This window comes from Falco cherrug, chromosome W, assembly GCF_023634085.1.
Source record: "Falco cherrug isolate bFalChe1 chromosome W, bFalChe1.pri, whole genome shotgun sequence".
NCBI classification, from domain to species: domain Eukaryota; kingdom Metazoa; phylum Chordata; class Aves; order Falconiformes; family Falconidae; genus Falco; species Falco cherrug.
The window spans coordinates 6,500,971-6,519,230 of record NC_073719.1 but is presented as its reverse complement, the minus strand read 5'-3'; the positions used below and the strand labels follow the sequence as shown (position 1 = coordinate 6,519,230).

The 18,260-nt window shown below is 44.3% G+C and overlaps 1 protein-coding gene across 1 annotated transcript; it reads left to right on the top strand.

The window, feature by feature from the left end:
- Nucleotides 1-3,669: 3,669 nt before the first annotated feature.
- LOC129734626 (macrophage immunometabolism regulator-like) lies at nt 3,670-6,806 on the top strand. Its single transcript, XM_055698261.1, is given in 3 exon segments — nt 3,670-3,792; nt 6,137-6,498; nt 6,500-6,806. Coding segments are annotated over 3 exon segments (762 nt in total). The 3' UTR covers nt 6,777-6,806.
- The last annotated feature ends 11,454 nt before the right edge of the window (nt 6,807-18,260 follow it).

Genomic DNA, 18,260 nt, shown 5'->3' with positions numbered 1-18,260 from the left:
ACCCCTTGCACCACTCAGAGTGGGGAGAGGAGGTAGAAGAATTGGGAATGAAGCAGTGAAGTTGAACCTGGGAAAACAGGGTGGGGGAAACGTGTTTTAGTTTGTTCTGTTGAGAAGGGGGAGAGAGCAGATGGGTGGGTGTCTGGCAGGTGGCCAAGGTTAATCCACCACAATTCATTGCTGATTTTTTAAAATTTGTTTTTCTCTTTCTCTTTTCCTGTGTCCTTCTGTCCTGGTTTCAGCTGGGATGGAGTTAACTTTCTTCTTAGTAGCTGGTACAGTGCTGTGTTTTGGCTCTGATGTGAGAACAATGTTGATAACTGCACTGATGTTTTTAGTTGTTGCTAGGTAACGTTTATACTAAATCAAGGATTTTTCAGTTTCTTGGGCCCTGCCAGCCAGAGGGCTTGGAGGGGCACAAGAGACTGGGAAGGGACACAGCCAGGTCAGCTGACCTGAACCAGCCAAAGAGGTATTCCATACCATGGGACATCATGCTTGGTATATAAACTTGGATGGTTAGCTGGGGCCTGGGGATTGTTGCTCAGGGACTGGCTGGTCATCAGTCAGCAGGTGGTGAGCAGTTGTACTGTGCATCACTTGTTTTCCTTTCTCCCTTTTCCTTTGTATTTTATCCTTTTCCCCACCTTTTCATTATAACTGTTGCTATTATTATTGTTCTTCTTACCATTTTTATTCTGTTTAAATTATTAAATTGTTCTTATCTCAACCCTCGAGTTTTAAATTTCTTTCTGATTCTCCTCCCCCCTCCTCCGGGTGTGGGGGGGAGTGATCAAGCGGCTGCATGGTGCTTGGTTACCAGCTGGGGTTAAACCACAACACCTTCACACATACAGCATGGAATGTCCTGGTTCCCATTTGCTGAAGCATTTATATCTATATTTCTAAAACACCTTTTTTAAAAACTTTATAGTTCAGTGCTTTTGATGTTCTAAAACTGCATGCACCTGGCAGTGTCTGCAATTGCACGCAGTGACATGCAGGCTTGTTATCATTCAGCTAGGATCACCAACAGCAGTATTTTGTACTGCTCACCACTGCACATCACATGCATGTCCAGCCTTTCCAGCCTAAGGGCAACACCTTACTTCAGAAAGGAGGGAAGAGTTTGCAGCAGATTATCTGGCTTGTTTTAATTCCTTTGTACCAACCAGGAGAAAGGGCCTCTGGAGGTCATCTGGTCAATTCCCCATGCTCAAGCAGGGCCACCTAGAGCCCATTGTCCAGGAGCATGTTCTGATGACTTTTGAATATCTCCAGGGATGGAGACTTCACAACCTCTCTTGGCAACCTGCTCCAGTGCTCTGTCACCCTTACAGTGAAAAAGTATTTCCTTATGTTCAAACAGAACTTCCTGTGTTTTAGTTTGTGCCCATTGCCCCTCGCCCTGTCACTGGGCACCACTGAAAAGAGCCTGGCTCCATCTTCTTTACACCCTCCCTTCAGGTATTTATATACATTGATGAGATGCCCCCTGAGCCTTCTCCAGGCTAAACAGTCCCAGCTCTCTCAGCCTTTCCTCATAGGAGAGATGCTCCAGTCCCTTAATCATCTTCATAGGCCTTCATTGGACTCTCTCCAGTATGTCCGTGTCTCTTGTACTGGGGTGCCCAGAACTGGCCACAGGACTCCAGGTATGGCCTCACCAGTGCTGAGGGGAAGTATCACTTCCCTCAACCTGCTGGCAGTGCTTTGTCTAATGCAGCCCAGGGTACCATTAGCCACCTTTGCTGCAAGGGCACATTGCTGGCTCATGTTCAACTTGCTGTCCACAAGGACCCCAGGTCCTTTTCTGCTAATCTCCTTTCCAGCTGAGTAGCCCCCAGCATATATTGGTGCATGGGGTTGTTCTTCCCCAGGGACAGGACTTTGCACTTCTCCTTGTTGAACTGTATGAGGTTCCTGTCAGCTCATTTCTCCAGCCTGTCCAGGTCCCTCTGGATGGCAGCACAACCCTCTGGCATACCAGCTACTCCTCACAGTTTTGTGTAATCAGCAAACTCGCTGAGGGTATACTCTTGTGGTTTAACCCGGATCAGCAGCTAAGCCCCACGCAGCTGCTCGCTCACTCTCCCCACAGTGGAATGGGGAAGAGGTCTGGAAGGGTAAAAGTGAGAAAACTCATAGGTTGAGATAAAGACAGTTTAATAGGTAAAGCAAAAGCTGTGTGTGCAAGCAAAGCAAAATAGGGAATTCATTCACTACTTCCCATCAGCAGGCAGATATTTAGCCATCTCCAGGAAAGCAGGGCTTCATCCTGCTTAATGGTTACTTGGAAACAAATGCCTTAACTTCCAAATGCCCCTCCACCCTTCCTCCTTCTTCACCTATCTTTTATTGCTAAGCATGACATCATATGGTATGGAAAATCTCTTTGGTCAGTTGGGGTCAGCTGTCCCAGCTGTATCCCCTCCCCATTTCTTGCTCACCCCCACCAGACTTGCTGGTGGGAGAGTGTAAGAAGCAGAAAAGGCCTTGACAATGTATAAGCAGTGTTCAGCAATAACTCAGACATTAACATGTTATGAATCCAAACCATAGCACCGTACAAGCTACTATGAAGAAAATTAACTTTATTCCTGCCAAAACTAGTATAACTTCTACTTGTACTAACAAAGAAGGATTGGAACTTCTACTTGTACTAACAATGAAGGATTGGTTGGGGAAATGAAGGTTGGGGGCAGCCTTGACTGCAGTGACCACGAGATGGCAGAGTTCAGGATCCTGTATGGAGGAAGCAGGGCAATAAGTAGGATTGAAACCCTGGACTTCAGGAGAGCTAACTTTGGCCTCTTCAGGCTCCTACTTGGAGGAATCCCATGGGTTAGGGCTCTGGAAGGTAGGGGCATCCAAGAGAGCTGGTCAATATTCAAGCATCACTTCCTCCAAGCTCAAGACAGGTGCATCCCTATGAGTAAGAAAACAAGCAAAGCGGGCAGGAGGCCTGCATGGATGAGCAAGTAGCTTCTGGCAAAACTCAAACAGAAGAAGGAAGTTTATGGAATGTGGAAAAAGGGACAGGCCACTTGGGAGGAATATAGGAACACTGTCAGAACATGCAGGGTTGCAATGAGGAAGGCTAAGATCCATTTGGAATTAAATCTGGTGAGAGAGGTCAAGGACAAAAAGAAGGGCTTCATCAAGTACATCAATAGGAAAAGGATGACTAGGGAAAATGCGGGCCTGCTGCTGAATGACGTGGGTGCCCTGGTGACAAAGGACACAGAGAAAGTGAAGTTACTGAATGCCTTCTTTGCTTCAGTCTTCACTGCCAAGGCCAGCCCTCAGGAATCCCAGACCCTGGAGGCAAGAGAGGAAGTCTGGAGAAAGGAAGACTCTCCCTTGGTCAAGGAGGATCATGTTAGAGATCATTTAGGCAAACCTGACACCCACAAATCCATGGGCCCCAATGGGATGTACCCCCGAGTGCTGAGTGAACTGGCAGATGTTATTGTGCTAAGCCACTCTCCATCATCTTTGAAAGGTCATGGAGGACAGGAGAGGTGCCTGAGGACTGGAGGAAAGCCAATGTCATTCCAGCCTTCAAAAAGGGCAAGAAGGAGGACCCAGGAAACTACAGGCCGGTCAGCCTCACCTCCATCCCTGGAAAGGTAATGGAACAGCTCATCCTGGAGGTCATCTCGAAGCATGTGGAGGAAAAGAAGGTTATCGGGAGGAGTCAACATGGATTCACCAAGGGGGAAATCATGGCTGAACAACCTGATAGCCTTCTATGATGGAGTGACTGGCTGGGTAGACGAGGGAAGAGTGGTGAATATTGTCAACCTTGACCTCAGCAAGGCTTTTGACACTGTCTCCTACAACATCCTCATAGGTAAGCTCAGGAAGCGTGGGTTAGATGAGTGGACAGTGAGGAGGACTGAGATCTGGCTGAATGGCAGACCTCAGAGGGTTGTGGTCAGCAGCACAGACTCTAGTTGGAGGCCTGTAGCTAGCAGTGTTCCCCAGGGGTCAGTACTGGGTTCAGTCCCATTCAACTTATTCATCAATCACCTGGACAAAGGGACAGAGTGTGCCCTCAGCAAGTTTGCTGATGATACAGAACTGGGAGGTGTGTCTGATTCACCAGATAGCTGCGCTACCATTCAGCAAGATCTGGACAGGCTGGAGAGTTGGGCAGAGTGGAACCTAATGAAGTTCAAAAAAGGCAAGCATAAGATCCTAGCACCTAGGGAGGAATGACCCCACGCACCAGCACAGGCTGGGGCTGACCTGCTTGGATGCAGCTCTGCAGAAAAGGATCTGGGAGTCCTGGTGGACAGCAAGTTGACCACGAGCCAGCAGTGTGCCCTTGCGTCCAGGAAGGCCAATGGGATCCTGGGGTGCATTAGGAGGAACATGGCCAGCAAGTCGAGGGAGGTGATCCTCCCCCTCTCTACTCTGCCCTGGTGGGGCCTCACCTGGAGTACTGTGTCCAGTTCTGGGCTCCCCAGTTTAAAAGAGACAGGGAACTACTGGAGAGGGTCCAGGGGAGGGCTATGAAGATGATTATGGGACTGGAATATCTCCCCTATGAGGAAAGGCTGAGAGAGCTGGGCCTTGTTTAGCCTGGAGAAGGGAAGACTGAGAGGGAATCTTATCAATGTCTACAAATATCTTAAGGGTAAATGTCAAGAGGATGGGGCCAGGCTCTTTTCAGTGGTGCCCAGTGACAGGGCAAGGGGCAATGGGCACAAAATGCAACACGGGAAGTTCCTTCTGAATATGAGGAAGGACTTCTTTACTTTGAGGGTGACAGAGCACACTGGAACAGGCTGCCCAGAGAGGTTGTGGTGTCTCCTTCTCTGGAGGCATTCAAAACCTGCTTGGAAACAATTCTGTGCAGCCTGCTCTAGGTGAACCTGCAGGGGGGGTTGGACTAGATGATCTCCAGAGGTCCATTCCAACCCTCACCATTCTGTGATTCTGTGAGCATCTAATTTCAAATGATTGAATAAATTTCTAAAAAGGAGGTGTTACTTTCCTCCCCTTGCTTGTTGCATCTTTACTTCTCTGTCTGTGAGCTCTCAAGTCTCAGGATGGGAGCAACTAGCAGCTTTAAAAGTTTGCAAAATGATAAAACATGTTGTAAAGGCAGTCTCATTTGTGAAATGTTACTAAATCATTTGTGTCTTGAAATATCACGAAGGATTGTATCTTGTGGGTGGGACCACATGCCGGAGCAAGGGAAGAGTATGAGGAGGAAGGAGCAGCAGAGGCAATGCATTATGAACTGACTTCAACCTCCATTCCACATTCCCCTGCACTGCTTGGGGGGGGGAGGAAGTAGATAATTTGGGAGTGAAGTCAAGCCTGAGAAGAAGGGGGGTGTGTGTGAGGGGAAGGAGTTATTAGATTTGTTCTTATTTCTTATCCTACTCTGATTTGATTGTCAAAAATTAAATTAATTTACCTAAGTCAAATCTGTTTTGCCCGTGATGGTAATTGCTGAGTGATCTCCCTGTCCTTATCTTGACCCATGAGCTTTTTCATTTTATTTTTCTCCTTCACCCTTGCTGAGGAGGGGGAGTGATAGAACAGCTTGGTGGGCACCTGGTGGCCAGGCAAGGTCAACCCACCACAGGGAAACTGCAGTACCCAGTAGATCACATATACACATATAGTCCATGGTTATGCCTGAGGTAGTAACTGTTAGATACCTTTTTTTTTTAAAAAAAATATGTTTACTAATACTATTGTGAATGGAAAAAATATGGAGCTGAGTACAGGAGAAATTACTGTGGATGTGCTAATGGATGTAGATGGCCTCAAAGGAAAGGGTTATAAGGGATCAAATAGACTTAAAGAATTAAAAAATAGAGTTGAATGATACTTCAGGTTTTTGTACAGTACTACTCAAGGATATGTTTTTAACATATTTAAGAATATCAAGATTATATTTATAGTATTTTTTATTAAAAATGGGACCAAAATTTTAAAAGGCAGATGTCAGTGATAGTTTTGCTTATGAGACACTCTGTAGAGTGTAAGACAAAAACAAATAGAGGAGTACTGGTTATGATTTCTGGGTGATAAATCTGATTTCTGAGATCCTTTCTCAGTTCCATTATTGGCTAAAGGCTCTATTTGTCATCAATCTCTGTTTTATTTTTAGGAGAATAGCATATTGCTTAAAATGGACATAAACGGAGAGTCCAGAACTACCATATCTACCCTCCCTGTACCTCTTGCAGAGGTCAGTTCTGCAGGCAAAACAGAAGCAGCAAAACCACAATGTTCCAGTACCCCATGCTCACCAATGCAACGGACAGTTTCAGGCTATCAGATCCTTTGTATGGATCCTAACTACCTGGTTGGCTTTACGACTGGAGAGAAGCTGCTAAAATTAGCCCAAAAGTATACCGGAAATGAAGATAATAAAGGGGAATCCAGGCCTAACTTACACTCTAAGCAGCTTGATTCAGGACTTGCATGTTCCTCCCGTTTGTACAAAACTAGACATAGGTACCATCAGCCATGAGATCCCAACAGTAAATGGGGGGAGGAGGAGGAGACGGATGCCCAGCTCAGGTGATAAATGTACTAAGGCTTTACCATATGAACCTTACAAGGCACTTCATGGTCCCCTGCCTCTTTGCCTTTTAAAAGGTAAAAGGGCTCACTCTAAATCCCTGGACTACCTCAATTTAGACAAAATGAGCATCAAGGAAACTGCTGATACAGACATGCCACGATACCAGCTCCAACACCTTACTCTTAGAGGGGACCATATGTTTGTAAGAAATAACACATGAACTATGAACTATAATCTAGAACTTAGAAACAGTTTCTGGTTATTTCTTAGTTGCTGCAAAAATCCACTGTCATACTGTGTACATGACTGTCCACCTTGTAGGCGGTATCAGCTAAATGTTATCAAAAAGTAATGTATCTGAATAGAATTTTGACAGTGCATTGTGTTACAAATACTTGGAGGGAAAAAAAATCTTTCCAGAGCAAGTAGCTTCTAATGCAAATTTCACTGCAGTTGGTAGATATTTATTTGGACACCTTTTAACAAAGAAAAGGCTTCTGGTTTTTGGATTTGGGTTTGGGTTTTTTTGTACAGTTATCTAGTATTTATGGTAACTTAATACCGAAAAATTGATGGTCTGCTCAGTTATTGCTAATTTTGGCTTGATGTTAGCAATTGCTTTTGGCTAAGTGCTCAAGTTATCTTTTTGTTTCTTACTGTATTCTACAATAAAATGTATGTATGGTTTTTTACATCATGGGAAGGAATGTGAGCTTGGCTAAATTGGATTGCTTTGTTATTTTAAACCATCCTATTCAAACATTTTGAAACTGCGTTTGCACTGGTGGTGATGAGGAAATTCACTCATAAAATAAACCTTTCTCTATTTGCTACTTTATTAAATTATTTTTTTAGTTTCTCCATGGAATTAAGTTTTTTGCCTCCTCTGTTTTATAAAACTAGTTTGGAATTTTTTATGTTGTCTTGACACGTAAACAAATATTTGCTTCAGATTCCAGTAAATGCACTAGAATGTCTGCATCAGTATGTCAATAAAGTTTTTCGTTTTAATTCATGATTCCCATATAGTATAGTAATGGAAGATGTCAAATAACTCTAGCATTGCACCAGAAGTTTAGTTTATTTGAAGCACTGAACAGTTTTATTAAGATCCATGAAAGCAGGAGCGGTCTGGAAACTAGGACCAGGCGTGGCAATCAGTTAGCTGAGGGGAATGTACTCGAGCTTGTCTAGACAACAATTAACATGGTGAGGCATGTTTACAGAGCACAGGGGAGTGGGAGACGGATGGCGCCAAGGATGGCGCCAAGGAAAGGTAACACCTTGTTGTTAATTGATGGTAGTTAACCACCAATCAGGGATTGCCTAGTATGCAATGCTTAGCTTCAAGAACCAATCTGTTTAAAACGCGCAGCTTCTGAAAGTGTATAAAAACGCGTGCTTCTGTACAATAAATTGACATTTGCTTGCATCAAGCTGCGTCCCGTCTCTTCATTCGCCGCAAATTGGTGACCCCGACGTGATGCGTTTAAGGATCTAACGTGAAGGGCTCTCGAATCGCCTATCTGAGCGACATGCAGCGAATCCCACAGAACTTTGAATGACCTGCTGAAAGGAAGCAGGAGCTGGCCTTAAATCCCTCCGGAGTTGAGAAGTGAGCTGTGGGAAATCCGTAATGGGGAATCAGGCTTCATCCCCAGAAAGAGACGTACATGGACTCATAAAGGGTCTTCTAGTCAGATCAGGGAGTCCGTGCCTCAGTCTCCTCAAATGGTGACCCCTATGGTGGTGTTCCGAAGCCTTGGAAGAATAAGGACGGAAAAAAGACAGCTCGTGGAAGAGGGCTGCGTTCCGGAGGAGATGGCTTGGCTGAACGATCGTCTTGTTGTCTGGACCAGGCGGACAACCTAAACCCCGAGGATAACACCTGTATTCATTGAGACAGGTGAGCAGCCAAGAAACTTTAGAGACTTTGAAAGAATGAAAGTGTGTACATACAGCAGCCAATTGTATGATGCTGCCGCGGAGGGGAACTCCGTGTCGGGAATGCATTTAACATCTTGGTGGCAAATTCTGACTACTCTTTGCCAAGTGTGGACTAATTCTACTAACGGTGCTAAACCAGAGGAAGCTGTAAATTCCACCGACAGCGCGACTCTTCTCAAGACACCGTCAGCGATGGCGATTCTGTCCACACTTCCTCTGCCCCCAAAGCTTCTGTCACTGATTGCAGCGACCCTCACAACACAGGACCAAGCACGGGAACAGGACAACTCGGACAATGATTTTATTGACACCGATAAACCTTTTAATCCAGGTCCTATAGATCTGGAAAAGGAGCTAGACCTTTTCCCCACCCCCTCATCTCTCCTGATGCATTGATTGTATTTTTGGGGAGGGTGAAAGGGAGTCTGAGGGATTGGTGGCAGGAATGCAAGTGGGAAACACTTAAGTGATGGGTTTTGGGAGTTGCTATGGCATGTTCAGTATTTTGTCAGACAAATCAACCTGCAGGGTGGCAGCCTGTGCAATACGAGTCTGTTAAAGAGTTAAGCAAAGCAGTGCGGGAAGAGAGGATTCATAATACATTTGCTATGTCCCTTCTTGAAGTGATGGCAGAGCCTTATACACTCACACTGCATGATTGGAAGTTACTGCTTTGTATGGTACTAACTGATACAGTATATGATGTGGTTATCTGATTTTTGTGAGCTATGTGTAGTGGCCTTGACTGAAAACCTTAATCGGCGAATTGCTGTTAACTAGGAGCAGTTGGCTGGAGAAAATAAGTGTGCCGATTCTGTGACTCAGGCAAGGTATCCCAGGGACAACTGTTTGCAAATGAATGAGATGGCTATTAAAGCAGTCAGGATGCGGGAGTCTTGCCACAGTGTTGCGGGGCCCTAGAGAGTCACTAACTGTAATATTAACTTTATTGATTGGCTTCAGAATATTTTGCAACAAGTCGAACATCAGGAAGCTCAAGGGTTGCTTTTAAAACAACTAGCTGTGATAATGCCAATGAAAATTGTAAATGGACAACTTTCACAATCGCAACCCCAACGTGTCAAATGATTGTAACGCAGAACTCACAGCAGACTGTAATTCTCAGGCTGAGTTCTGGAATGCAGCATAACACATTTTTGCTTCTCTAGTCTCTTCTGTAAGAATAGTACACGCTTTTAACTTGATTAGTAAATTAGGCTGCTCGCTTGCTAAACAAAGTAATACTACAAATACTAATTTTTTTTCTGGCTTATTAACAGATGTTGATTCTGTCCATCATATGTTGCTACAGAACCGAGTTGCTATTGATTTTTATTATTAGCACAGGGACACAAGTGTGAAGACTTTGATAGGATGTGTTACATGAATCTGAGTGACCACTGTGAATTAATTTACAAAAGTATACAAAACTCAAAAGCCTTAAAACAAAGATCTGCAACAGAGCCAGGGGCGGGATGCCTTTGGTCTCTTCTCACAGCTGGGAAACTTTGGGCCATGACTCAAAAGTATTACAGGTTTTATTATAATTATCTTTAACCACCTTATTGATGTTTGCCTTATGTCTCCCATACCTTTTTTTCCTGTATTCAGTGTTTAGTTGATTGTAACATAAATCAGGTCATGGTCACCCAGCTACACAAAACCTTTGCCCTGTCACAATTAACAAGCAAAAAAGAGGAGGATAGAGAATGTCTGAAGAGAGATGTAGGAGAGGAAGCTGGAGAATATTTGACCTAACAAGAGATGAGAGAACAGCTGGGTATTGTGAAGGAGACTAGGAAAGATAAACATGGTTATCTAGTGTTTAATAGGTATCTGCATACTTGTAGTGATATATAGCTATGTAACTACATGAACGATTTCTGCCCTGAGCCTGGTGGAGCATACAGCTGCGGTTTGTGTCCGGGCTCAGAGATGTAAATAGGGGCTTCTCTGTTATAGTAAAAGTGTTTCTCTGCATAAAAAAGAGAGGGAATGAAGGGAATGACCCCAGAGGTATGTTCAGAGAAGGCATGCGATGTTTCGAACTTTTTGACTGAACCAGTTCTTGTTTGGTGTGCCCTTCCACCTATGTATAATGTTAATCCAAAAGAAGCTGATATTGTTTACACTTTGTCGATAATTGTCTTTCTGTAGATGCTAATGTAGTAGGAGGCTATGATGGGAACGTGTCGCAGCGGTTCTTCTCTTATCCAGAGTAACAGCAGAGAAAGCATTAAAGAGTTAAATCACCTTGTTTGTTAGGCAGTTCAGAATGTGAGTCAAAATTGCCACTGCTTTTTGGTGTTGGTTCAAGGACATGGCTGTGAGGATTTTGATGGTATGTGCTGCATGGATTTTAGGCGCCCCATTGCAGCAACATGTTATCAAAATCTGAGAAAATTTCAGCCTTTTTTTGGCATCCATTCACTCGATTGGCAGTATTGTTTGTTTGCTATTACCTTGGTTGCTGTCATGTTTGCAAGGGCCCTGCAGAACATGGCAAACCTGGTACTAGCTGTTCAAAAACATAAAGGGGAAATTGTAAAACTGTACGGAACAAAGACAGTGGGTTATTTTTACATTGATAATATGTCTTAGTTGGTTTTTTATTTGTTCTATTACTTGTGCCTTGTTTTTGCTCGGTTTCAGGGGTTCTTTTGTGCAACAGGAAGGGGGAGATGCAGGAGCGGTCTGGAATCTAGGACCAGGCGTGGCAATCAGTTAGCTGAGGGGAATGTACTCGAGCTTGTCTAGACAACAATTAACATGGTGAGGCATGTTTGCAGAGCACAGGGGAGTGGGAGACGGATGGCGCCAAGGATGGCGCCAAGGAAAGGTAACACCTTGTTGTTAATTGATGGTAGTTAACCACCAATCAGGGATTGCCTAGTATGCAATGCTTAGCTTCAAGAACCAATCTGTTTAAAACGCGCAGCTTCTGAAAGTGTATAAAAACGCGTGCTTCTGTACAATAAATTGACATTTGCTTGCATCAAGCTGCATCCCGTCTCTTCATTCACCGCACATGAAGGCAGATTTTTAGATGGAGTGCAAGTGAAGCGTTTCTATATCAGCCCTGAAGAGCTGATTCTGGATTATTCAACAGAGTAGATTGAATATACTGGCTTAATTTGTTGCTTAAGAATTTTTTGTCCAAATATGCTATCAAATGCAGTTTTGACAGCTGTATTCTTAGATACATTTAGAACATGTTAGTAACTTATGTTTAAAAAATTAAAAAAAAGGGTTTAGACATTTTTAGGTGTAATCTCTTACAGAAGCAGTGTGCAACTTTGTTTTGGTTTACTTATTTAGAAGTTAAAATTAAGATCACATTGTTTTGAAGCACAACTTATTTGATCAGTTGTTTCTGGTACAATTCAGGGGGTTTTTGTTTCTCCTTCAGAATGAATAGCAAGCACTGGTCAGTGCATGTGTTGTGGAAAATGAAGAGTTCTTTCCATTCTGCCACTTACTCCACAATTGTAACTGAAGGCAGAGGAGCCCAGTAGACTACGTTTTACTGGTTTGGTTAATGTTTTCTGGCTTAGAATATTTACAACCGATGTGTATTTTAAAGAGTTAACTGCACCTCTGCAAATTTAATGTATTGAACAATGATCTCTAAAGTAAACTTTTCCTATGTAGTCTTTAGTTTGAAAACCAGAATACAGTCAGATGCCAAAGAGATGGAGGTTTTGTCTAAGAAATAAACACCGCTGTTTATTGAAATTCCCTATGAAAATGTATTTCTGGTTGAAAACTAAAAAGTGATATAAATACCTATTTTTGTGGAGTCTTTTGCTGTGTAGAAGAATGAGGACACTTAAAAATACAACTTTAGACCATGAATCATTAAAACTTGAAAGCAGAAATCTTATACTTCTGTGAAATATTTAGGCAGGATTCTTCTGTTGTTTCAGGAAATCAGACATACAATTGTTAGTACATTTTGTGCATGTTGTTACTTTGGTCCTGTGCAGTAATTGTATCACTGCATCTATAGAGAGGCTGGTGGCTGTCTTGCCAAGTTCAGACATGAATAATTTGTTAGTACTTTTTCTGTCTGGTGGCTTGCTTGTAAAAGTGATTGCACCTAATAATGTTGCTTAAATGTTTTACACTTCCAGTTCTACTTGCATAATACATAATTATTCGTGCCATTTATTTTTTTTAAGTTGGATTTGTAATGTTCTTAATTACAACTCTTAAATTCATATAGTGATTCCTGTTTTTACTTCTAAAAGAAGCAAAATCTCAGACATAAGAAAGATTTTAATCTTGCCTTATTTTTGATAATTATAATGTCTTACATTAATCTATTAAAGGAAAGTGGGTTCTTTAGACTAATAAAATGAAACCAAATGTGAACAATATTAACTTCTCAAAGCAATATCTTTACTAAATATCAGGCTCTGGGCCTTGTTGCACCCTTTCAATACATAAAGGGGAAAGATGGAGAGAGACTTTAACAGGGCCTGTAGTGACAGGACAACGGGTAATGGCTTTAAACTAAAAGAGGGTAGATTTACATTAGATATAAGGAAGAAATTCTTTATGCTGAGGGTGATGAGACAGTGGAACAGGTTGCCCAAAGAAGTTGAGGATGCCTGTCATGGTTTAACCTGGCAGGTAGCTAAATACCACACAGCTGTTCATTCTCTCCCCTCCCAACTGGGATGGGGGAGAGAACTGCAGAAAAAAAAATAGTAAAATTAGTGGGTTAATATAAAGACAGTTTAATAGGACAGAAATGGAAAGGAAAATAATAACAATAATGATAAAAGAATTAGAATATATAAGTGATAAACAATGCAATTGCTCACCACCAGCTGACCAATGCCCAGCCAGTTCCCAAGCAATAGCCCCTGGCCAACTTTCCCCCTAGTTTATATACTGAGCATGATGTCATATGGTATGGAATATCCCTTTGGTCAGTTGGGGTCAGCTGTCCTGGCTGTGTCTCCTCCCAGCTTCTTGTGCCCCCCAGCCTACTTGCTGGCAGGGTGGTGTGAGAAACTGAAAAGTCCTTGACTTAGTGTAAACCAACTAAAAACAAGAGTGTGTTACCAACATTATTCTCATCCTAAATCCAAATTGCAGCACTATACCAGCTACTAGGAAGAAAATAAACTCTATCACAGCTGAAACCAGGACAATGACCCATCCCTGGAAGTATTCAATTTCAGGATGGATGGTGCTTTGAGCAACCTAATCTAGTGGAAGATGTCTCTGCCCCCTGCAGGGAAGTGGGAATTCAATAATCTTTAAAGGTCCCTTCCAACCCAACCCATTCAATGATTCTATGAATACAGAGTTCTCACTATTCTTCTAATAAATTAAAATAAAAACCTGTATTTAAAAAAGAATGTTTCCCTGTGGCCTGTAGATATCTTCCAGATGATTAGAAGAGTGAAGGTGGTAGAAGCAGTAAAAGGTAGTAACACTAATCATAGAATTGTTTAGGTTGGAAAAGACCTTTTAGATCATCGAGTCCAACCATAAACACTGCCAAGTCCACCACTAAACCATGTCCCTAAGCACCATGTCTACACATCTTTTAAATACTTCCAGGGATAGTGACCTAACCACTTACCTGGGCAGCCTGTTCCAATGCTTCACAATCCTTTCAGTGAAGAATTTTTTCCTAATATCCAATCTAAACCTCCCTCAGCGTAACTTGAGGCCGTTTCCTCTTGTCTTATCACTTGTTACCTGGGAAAAAGACTGACACTCATCTTGCTACAACCTCCTTTCAGGTAGTTTCAGAGAGCAATAAGGTCTCCCCTGAGTCTCATTTTCTCCAGACTAAACAACCCCACTTCCCTCAGCCGCTCCTCATAGGATTTGTGCTCCAGACACTTCACCAGCTTCATTGCCCTTCTCTGGACACGCTCCAGCACCTCTACGTCCGTCTTGAAGTGAGGGGCTCAAAATGGAACGCAGTATTCGAGGTGCAGCCTCAGGCACTGCTGAGTATAGGGGGACAATCACTTCCCTTGTCCTGCTGGCCACACTGTTTCAGATACAAACCAGGATGCTATTGGCCGCCTTGGCCACCTGGGCACACTGCTGGCTCATGCTCAGCCAGCTGTCAACCAGCAGCCCCAGGTCCTTTTCTGCCAGGCAGCTTCCCAGCCACTCTTCCCCAAGCCTGTAACATTGCATGGAATTGTTATGAGCTAAGTGCAGGACCCGGCACTTCTCTTTGTTGAACCTCATACAATTGGCCTCAGTCCATCGGTCCAAGTTGTCCAGACTCCTCTGCAGAGCCTTCCTGCCCTCAAGCAGATCAACACTCCCACCCACCTTGGTGTCATCTGCAAACCTACTGAAGGTGCACTCGATCCCCTCCTCCAGATCGTCCATAAAGATGTTAAACAGGACTGGGCCCAATACTGAGCCCTGAGGAACACCACTTGTGACTGGCCACCAATTGGATGTAACTCCCTTCACCACCACTCTTTGGGCTCGGCCATCCAGCCAGTTTTTAACCCAGTGAAGAGTATACCCATCCAAGCCATGAGCAGCCAGTTTCTCCAGGAGAATGCTGCGGGAGACCGTGTCAAAGGCTTTACTAAAATCCAGGTAAACAACATCCACAGCCTTTCCCTCATCTCCTAAGTGGGTCATCTTGTCATAGAAGGAGATCAAGTTAGTCAAGCACGATGTGCCTTTCATAAACCCATGCTGGCTGAGCCTGATTCCCCGGTTGTCCTGTATGTGCTGTGTGATGGCACTCAGGATGATCTGTTCCATAACCTTCCCTGGCACTGAGGTCAGACTGACAGGCCTGTAGTTCCCCAGATCCTCCTATTGGCCCTTCTTGTAAATGGGCATCACTTTGGTTAATCTCAAGTCAGCTGGGACCTCCCTGGTCTGCTTATGGACCTCCCAGGACTGCTGATAAATGATGGAGAGTGGCTTGGTGAGCACTTCTGCCAGGTCCCTTAGTACCCTTGGGTGGATCCCATCCGTCCCCATAGACCTGTGTGCATCTAAGTGGTGTAGCAGGTCGCTAAGCATTTCCCTTTGGAGTATGGGGGCTTCATTCTGCTTCCCATCCCTGTTTTCCAGCTCAGAGGGCTGGGTGCCCCGAGAAGAACTGGTGTTACTATTAAAGACTGAGGCAAAGAAGGCATTAAGTACCTCAGCCTTTTCCTCATCCTTTGTCACTATATCCCACACACACGCATCCAATAAAGGATGGAGATTCTCCTTAGCCCTCCTTTTGTTGCTGACATATTTTATTGTCTTTTAGGCAACATTTTTTATTGTCTTTTATGGCAGTAGCCAGATTAAGTTGGGCTAGTTGGGCTTTGGCCCTTCTAATTTTTTTCCCTGCATAACCTCATGACATGTTTGTAGTTTTCCTGAGTTGCCTGCCTCTTCTTCCAAACATCATAAACTCTTTTTCTTTCCTGAGTTCCAGCCAAAGTTTTCTGTTCAGTCAGGCCAGTCTTCCCTGCCAGCTCGTCTTTTTGGCAGATGGGGATGGCCTGCTCCTGCACCTTTAAGATATCCTTCTTGAACAATGTCCAGCCTTCCTACAACTCCTCTGCCCTTCAGGACTGCCTCCCAAGGGACTTAGTCAACCAGGCCCCTAAACAGGCCAAAGTCTTCCCTCCAGAAGTCCAAGGTAGCAGTTCTGCTAACCCCTCTCCTTACTTCTCTGAGTATTGAAAGCAGTGATTTCATGATCCCTGTGCCAAATATGGCCTCCAACCAACACATCACCCACCAGTCTCTGTTCATAAACAACAGTTCCAGCAATGCTCCTTCCCTAGTTGGCTTGCTCACCAGCTGTGTCAGGAAGTTATCTTCCATGCACTCCAGGAACCTCCTAGACTGTTTCCCTTCCGCTGTGCTGTATTTCCAGCAGACACCTGTTAAGTTGAAGTCCCCCACAAGAACAAGGGCTAGCGATCATGAGACTTCTCCCAGCTGCTTCTAGAATGTTTCATCTGCCTCTTCATCCTGGTTGGATGGCCTATAACAGACTCCCACCAGGATATCCGCTTTGTTGGCCCTCCCCCTGATTCTTACCCATAAACACTCAACCCTATTGTAACCATCATTAATCTCTAGGCAGTTGAAACTCCCTGACACACAAAGCTACCCCACTACCTCTCCTTCCTTGCCTGTCCCTTCTGAAGAGCTTATAGCTATCCATTGCAGCACTCCAGTCATGCAAGTCATCCCACCATGTTTCTGTGATTGCAACTTTATCATAGTTTTCTAGCTTCACAATGGCTTCCAACTCCTGTTTTTGTTGCCTATGCTGCATGCATTGGTGTAGATGCACTTCAGTTGGGCTATTGATCCTGCCACCTTTTTGGGGGAAGAAGACCTAATTCCTATGTGACTGTTGTCAGGTGCTTCCGTGGTTTCTAGCACATCAACAACCCTTGCGTCTTTGCTGCCACATGGACCTCCATCCCCTACCCCCATTGAGATAGCTAAGGTGCTGCATGCATTAGTATGGGGACATTTCAAATGTGCTCCAGTGTACTCAGCACATTGGGGAGCAGGCTGAAGGACCTCACTACCACATTGTCCCTCAGACATTGGCATGCCACCCCCAGGCTTATTTCTAGCAAGCCTGGTTTTATCCCTTTCCCCCTTCAAATCTAGTTTAAGGCTCTTTCAATAAGCCCTGCTAACTCTTGCACAAAGATCTTTTCCTCCCTTTGAGAAAGGTGTACCTCATCTGTTGCCAGCAGGCTTGGTGTCATGTAGACTGACCTGTGATCAAAACCCCAAAAATTCTGCCGGTGACACCAGTCACAGAAACAGTTATTGATCAGCTTGGTCTTCTTGTTTCTTCCAGCATTATTCCCTGCAAATGGAAGAGAAAAAAAATACTTGTGCTCCTGATCCCTTAAGCAGTTACCCCAAAGCCCTGAATCTCTTTTGATTGACCTTGGACTTCTTATTGCAGCTTCAGCACTGCCTATGTGAAAAAGTAATGACAGGTAATAATCTGAGAGCTGTACCAGGGTAGGAAGCTTTCTCATCACATCTTTAACCCAGGGAGGCAGCACATTTTCCCTAAAAAACTGGACCTTCTGTTCCCCTCAAAAGAGACAACAACTCATCTTTTTTTCTTAATGGAAGTGGGTTTGATGCAGGGCATAGCTAACTTAACCTTGGCAACACCCCAAACCTAGATGGACCATCATCCTCATCACTGTTCAGTTTCACTTGCAGAGCCTCATACCAATTGTACAAAGGCACCTGGAAAGGTGAGGTAGTCACAGAGGCGACTGTACCTTCTGCACCAGGCAGGAACTTGTCACCGTTGCCCCCTATCCCTTAAGTCACTGCGTTCTGCCAGGTGGAGAGAGGACAGGGAATCCTCTGTATCACATGTCCTGTCTGCCTGACAGGCCTGTCCCAGGGAAGGTATGGTGCGATTCCAGTAGCTGCTCTCCCTCTCAGCCTCCCTGATACTCCTCAACCTACTCACCTCCTTCCAAAGCTCTGCCACTAAGCTGAGGAGTTCCTCTACCTGGGTGCACCTCCCACAGGTGTGCTCACTACTGCCCTCCGGTACTGGTATAAGAGTAGTGCACACCCTGCAGCCTGACACCCGAGTAACAGTGTGTTCCCATTGGAGCTCTGTCTGGGAAGCTGTGTCAGTCATGGCAGGTGGAGAGTTTAGAGAGGACATGGCCTTCTGCCAGGTATATGCCATTGCTCCCTGGTCAAACTGGCAAAATTACAGCACCCTTCCTGCACACCCTTCCACACA